General features: G+C 40.8%; 1 protein-coding gene across 1 annotated transcript; it reads right to left on the bottom strand.

Moving 5' to 3' along the window:
- Positions 1-4,221: 4,221 nt before the first annotated feature.
- LOC142174412 (uncharacterized) lies at positions 4,222-5,294 on the bottom strand. Its single transcript, XM_075240202.1, has 2 exons — positions 5,206-5,294; positions 4,222-4,960 (listed from the first exon to the last, which is right to left on the bottom strand). The coding sequence occupies exons 1-2, from the start codon at positions 5,292-5,294 to the stop codon at positions 4,222-4,224; spliced, it is 828 nt and encodes a 275-aa protein (XP_075096303.1).
- Positions 5,295-6,829: the final 1,535 nt, after the last annotated feature.

Genomic DNA, 6,829 nt, shown 5'->3' with positions numbered 1-6,829 from the left:
CTGAACTGGGCTACAGACCAGGCTAGACGCGCTTTGTAGCAAGCTACAGACAATTCTAGGCACGCTCTGAAGCGAGCTATTGACCAGGCCTCGCGAGAGATATAACACGATCTAGCGCGCTACAGACCTGTCCTCATGAGGGATATAGCATGGTCTAGCATGATACAGACCTAGCCTCACAAAAGTGAAAAGTTTCAACTCCCCAACGCACTGTTTGACCCAAAAAACTCTGAAAATACATTATATTAGCCTACCTTGGCACCACAAAACCTTAAATTACTTAGCGAAATTTTTCAGCGCCTTATACTGCTGGACCCTTAAGAGGGCGGTTGAAGAGTTGATTGAAGCTAAATAAATTATTCTTAGGGATGAAGAGGCTCCCAGTGTGACCAACAATCCGTTGCCCACCCACAATAACGGGCCGATCATTAGTGCGATTTGTGATGATTAAGAATTTAAACCGGCACTGAAGGCCATTGTTGACATTGCTACACCTGAGGCAAAACCTAAAAGAAAGTAGCTCCGGTCCCTCGAGCTGCTGAAACCAAAGTTGAGTCGGCACCTGAAAAGAAGTTCGTCCTGTATGTTCCAAAAGCACCAAACAAAGAAAAGTTTGTCCTCAATACCCCAAAGAGGGCTGATGGAGTGAAGATTACATTAAATATACCAAAGTTGTGCGTACCAAAGGGAACATAGGTGGTGCGAGGGCTGAGATCACCACCAAGGCTGATTGCGCCCATGGTTATCAGTTCCATACCACAAAGTCAAATGAAAGATCCCAAAGCGGTCCCCTGGAACTACAACAAAACAGTGGTTACTTATAATGGGAAAGAAATCGTAGGGCAAGTTAATGAGATGACTCGGTCTGGAAGGTACTATACCCTGGATGAGCTGAGGAAAGCTAAGCATAACATGACAACCAAATGTCACTAAAGAAACCTATTAGCAATGAAGAAGCTGATGAATTCTTTAAGAAAATGAAAACTTTTGAGTACTCGATAGTTGACCAACTTCGAAAGACTCCCTCCCAGATATCACTTTTATCTCTATAGTTGAGTTCAAATGAATACCGAAAGGTACTGCTCAAAACTTTGAACGAAGCTTATGTCCTGAATGAGACAACAGTTGCACAATTGGAAAGAATGGCTGAGAGATTTTTCAAAGTCAATAAGATCTTGTTTAGCAATAATGACTTGCTTGTTGAGGGAGTGTCACGCCCCAAACCTGAAGAGGTGTGGCAGGCACCTACTGCTATACTCGGCTCGAGCGTACCACTCTATAACTGTAAACTCTGAAAGGATTACCCTTAACTTAGGCCGATAAGGCCATATTTTGAATCATCTAAAAATAACATCTACTACCAGAAATACCAAACTAAACATCCACATAGGGCTGGTAAAGCCACAATACTGATATATAAAATGTATAAGACTCATTTACAAGCCTCTAGGGATAATTGAACTGTATCATGGTTGGGACAGGGCCTCGACCTACCCATCAAACTTGTATATAAAATGGACTCCAAGGTATAGATCTGGTAACTCTAAGGAAGTGGAGCTTACTAACCAAGCTGATATTTGACTTTGTCTACTAGGAAGGTCTATCCAGCTGTATATTAGGACCTGCAAGCATGAAATGCAGCGGCCCCAGCAAAAAAAGATGTCAGTATGAAATAATATACCGAGTATGTAAGGCAATAAAATAACTAAAAGCTGAAACTGAACTGATAATATAATAACTGAAACTACTTAGGAGTCACATATAATTTGAAAATATGCTTACCTGCTGATACTGACTCATCTCTCTCAATATAGTAAGTAAAATAGATGTCCGACCCTATAAGGCTCGGTATGTGTAGCTGCTCTGACATAGTTGGCTCGCTCATAGGCGCTCGACCATAGTAGGCTCAGTATATAACTTACCATTTGATCATAGGTTGCCCAATAGGGGGCCTGCCTATCGATTATAGCTCGATGGTGGTGAAAATTATATAATACTGTGTATATATAGACTCTCTACTCTCTTGACTATTAAGTGTGAAGGCTGCTATGTGAAAAGAGTGATTCTAGATAGCAGTTCGAGAGTTGATATTCGTCCCCTTTCAACACTCTAGAGAATGGAAATTGGTATGGAACAAATTTGTGCCAACAATGTCTGCGTTCGAGCCTTTGATGGGATTAAAAGGTATACCATTGGAGAAATTGATCTAGTTTAGACTATTGGCCTAGTGAACTTTGAGGTGACATTCCAAGTTTTAGAAATGGAAAAACCGTACAACTTTCTTCTCAGTAGGCCTTGGATTCACGCCATCGGAGCTATTCCGTCCACTCTCCATCAGATGGTCAAGTTCGAACTCGCCAATCGGGAAATTGCTGTCCACGGAGAAAATGAACAATCCATTTATCGGGACCCCTCAGTCCTATGTCTTGAAGCCAGGGAGGGAAGTGAACACATCGTATGTCAAGCATTTGAAGAAGGGGCTCCGCTGCCTCAACCTTGTCCGTCTAGTGCTTCAGTTATGGTTTCTACCCAAATAATCATAAATGGGTACAAGCCCAAAAAGGGCTAAGGGCATCTCTGCAAGGCATTACTGAGCCTATTTCTCCGGTCGTGAATGAGAAATATTTTAGGTTAGGCTTCCGACCCACATCAGCTGTCAGAACATGGGACAGAAATCGCAAAGAAAACGGTTGGGTTTTGTCACAACCCATCCCACATCTCTCCCGATCATTTGCCAAACCAAAATATGAGAGGGAAGAATAAGAGTCATGGCCGAAGAGATAGATGATACCTTTGGAGCTCTATAGAAAATGTTATATGAATCCAAATATATTTCGGTTATTTCAGGGTGTAATTTGAATGTTTTTACTTTATTTATTTTTAGCAAATATACCACTAGGCAGGCTACCTAGTGGCTAATATATAAATAAAATCCCAAAATGGGACCAACGCTTACAATATGTCCAAACCAGAATAGAAATTGCATGAAGCTACTAGCTACTAAAAAGATAGCAAAGCTAAAGTCTAATGAACTAGCTATTACAACATTATTCGCTGAATGCTTCCTTCTCCTGTCAGTGTATGTGAATCCAATTGCCAGTGGCAAATACCAAACAACACCTATCAAGCTCTTACCAGGCGCCAGTGTATCCAGTCCATAGGCTAGAATGAATTCCAAACATCTCCACCACAGAATTGAAGCCAGCATAGTCTTTCAATTAATAGTGTTGCTACAATATGATCTCCATAGGCAGTGTAATGACTCTATCCAAGTATAAATTATGTGGTCGATCCTCAATTTTATCATGTAAAAAAGCATGGCTAAACCTGTCCTGAGGCTGGCTTTAGGAAGGCTTTGTAAGGCAAAAGCCAGGCTGGGTTGGCTTTAAGCAGGATTTGCAAGGCAAAAGCAGGCTGGGGTTGGCTTTAGGCAGGCTTTGCAAGGCAAAATCTAGGTTGGGGTTGTCTTTAAGCAGGCTTTGCAAGGCAAAATCCAGACCATTGTTGGCTTTAAGCTGGCGATGCTAGGGTAACGCTAGGGTATCATCAGGCTTTAGCCTGGCGCTGCCAAGCCTGTGGAGCTGGGTGATTTTATGTTCTTGTAAGCTTAGATCTCTTCCCGAACCTTTAATGTAGAAATCATTCTAAACATTGCTAAAACATCCTCAAATTGAGCATGAAGACATGCTAATACCACTAGGAAATGATTCAACAATCTCTAGAAATTCCATATAACATATTCAACCTTTTCCTTAATATTTGAACATATCAAAAGTAGAATAAATTGCACTATCCAATACCTGCCTATCACATCGGTCTTGTACATTATCAAAGCACCCCCAGAATGATCATGTGACCATGCTAATACTACTGGAAAGTACTTTAATAACATATAGAATGAGACATAAAAGAAATATGCAAGTATGTGCAGATTCCAATCCTGTGAAGCCATCGGTATGGGGCTCTTCTTTTTGCTATTATAACCCTAAGGTTAGGAGTTTGAGACTTGTCTAAATTAATCAACCTCCTCCCTACAATAGGCAGTTCAGAGAATGAGTGAAACTCAGATGTACCTGCAAAAGAGGAAACAATGTTAGCCATAAAATCTGCCACTAAGTTTCATTCTCTGAACACATTTTGAAAAATCGCATTGAAGTTGCCCTTCATCTCTCTAAGTTTCTTCATATCATTTGCAATTACCCAAGGAGGATCCCATTCCCCTTATATCACTTTCTTCATCACTAATGAATCAGTCTCCAATATAAGAGGGTGAAGATCATGCTCCACATAGTACTTCAATCCTTGAAGAATAGCCTTAGCTTCAGCCACCACATTAGTTGTCACCCCCAGATCTACTACCTTTGCATACACCACATCACCTTTATAATTCCTCACACAAAAGCTTAATGAGCTAGGACCAGGATTTCCTTTTGAGGCTCTATCAGTATTGCATTTGTACCAACCATGAAAATGAAGCTGCCATGTTACTCTTGTAGTGATCAATATAGGTTTATACCCTTCAAAATATTGAATTATGTCTGGCCATAACAATGGAATATTAGGCATCCAAGCATACCTCACACTTGCTAGTTGATGAAATGTCTTATTGATCTCATGAATCACCCTATTTGTCAACACTGAACCCCTATGTTTACCTGCATTTCTTCTCTTCCAAAGTTCCCAAGTGATGATAACCGGTACTACTTGAAACAATGGCTTTAGCTTTAGACAACATTGAGCATACCACCAATGCCTTATAACCTTCTTCAATTGAATCAACGGCACAGTAATTCCAGAAGCCCCCATGAACAAGTTCCATACTTTAGAGGCAGTAGGACTTGTGATAAATATATGCTCAATAGATTCCTCTTGGGGATGCTGACAACACCAACACCTTGACATTACCATTTGCCCTTGCCTCCTCCATATGCCATCAGTGGCTATTTTCTTCCTCCACAATCTCCACAAGAAGAAGGATATCTTAAATGATAAGTCGTTAATCTATACTTCATCAGGTGACCCTAGCACCAGGCCTGGCATCACCAGCCTAACGCCTGGGGTACCAGGCTTTAGACCTGGCGTCGCCAGCCTAACGCTTGGGGAGCCTGGCTTTAGGCTTGGGGTCGCCAACTTATCGCCGGGTGGACTGTTGTCCCTCACTTTGTCTCATGTTGTCTTTGTCGTGCCTATTTAATCATCCTCCACCTCAATTGCATCACTCCCTGCAGCTTTGTTGAGATTATCTCATCCAGTTTCTCAAGTTGCCCAGAATCTGCAAATGTTTGAGACGGCATATCTTGACATGATTAGTTTGTAGTCACATTGAGTTGCCTTAGCTCCTCTTTGCTAGTTCCAAACCTTCTATGAACCCAGTCGATTATGGATTCCTTATTAGCCTTTTCATCAGTACTTTGATCACTAGGAACAATAGGATTAGCCTTAGCTAAGTTCCCATTATGCTGATCTTCCAACACTTTCTCCACTGCTTCCTTCTTCACACTCTGAAGTTCTTGTTGATTACCTTCTCCCGCTGGTTTAGTATTAGCATACTTCCCAACCCTAAACCTAGAAGCCTTAGGATTAGGGATTGAAGCTCCGGTATTACCTTTTTTTCCTTCTCATAGCCCTTCTTTGATTGATTTTCCCCATGTTCCTTCTTCTTACCATTGCTATGATCCTCACCTTTGCCTTCAGTAATTTGTAGAATAGGTTGATGAAATTCCACAACCTTTAATGCATTAAACTTGTTCTTGGTTGCTACTTCCTCAAGTTTGGCCTTCACTTTACCCTTGTCAGCTTCCTTACCTTGTTTGTTATCAACAATGTGACCCCTATTATCCCGTTGGTATTTGTTCTTCCTTGCTTGTATCCATTCCTACTTGGCATGATTAGTAGCAGGCTAACCAACCACTTTTCCACTTGATAGAACCTTTGTTGAATTTGCAGCTGTACCAATTACTTTAGTACTCACCACAAATGTCTTCTCCTTGCCTTAATCCTCAACATCTTCACCAAATCTCTTGTGTAACTCAGGATGAATTACCTAACATTTTGCCTCACTATGCCCTTATTTCTTGCAAGGATTGCAATATTTAGGCATATATCATACTTTATCCTAATCCATTTAAACTCTTCTGGCCCAGATTCATCAGCTTCTTCAATAATCTTAATACATTTAGGGAATTACCTAACAAATTAACTTCCACCTTCACCTTAGCACAACTAGGTCTAGTACCATTTTGAGTTGTTAGGTCTACATGTAATGGGTTACCAACTGCACGAGCTAATGAAAATATGCATTCCTTACCAAAGAAATTTGGAGGAAGTTCTGGAAAGCTAATCCAAGCTATGGCAATTGGAGTATTTTCATAAGGTGTCCACCATGGATTCCATTTTATACAATGCATCTGCCACACGTCTGATTGAGCCTTTAAGTAAAAAGCTGGCTTTGAAAGAAGATGAACATAATCCTCCAATAATGACAATCTAATCAACACATGATTATCTTTAATCAAGCCAACTAAGCAATGACCCTTAATCTCACATTGAATTGGAATCACTTTACGTAATTCACCAATAACAGGTTTTCCATATGAAAATTTCCCAAGAACTGCAAGTTGAAGCCCTTGTTGTACAATGGATTATTTCACTTTTTGCTTCTTCCATTTCACAACTGGTTCTCTATAAAGGAACTCAACAGGTTTCAATGGTAGCGTAGCTAGGGTTTGCATGGGGGCATTAATGGTGGTAGGTTTTAGAAGTTTTGAATAATCCATGGATTGGGGATTGTTGTTTGTAATCGTGGATGTCTGGGCGATGGTGGGGGAAG

This window comes from Nicotiana tabacum, chromosome 20, assembly GCF_000715075.1.
Source record: "Nicotiana tabacum cultivar K326 chromosome 20, ASM71507v2, whole genome shotgun sequence".
In the NCBI taxonomy this organism is placed as follows: domain Eukaryota; kingdom Viridiplantae; phylum Streptophyta; class Magnoliopsida; order Solanales; family Solanaceae; genus Nicotiana; species Nicotiana tabacum.
This window is presented reverse-complemented; position numbering and strand designations above follow the sequence as displayed.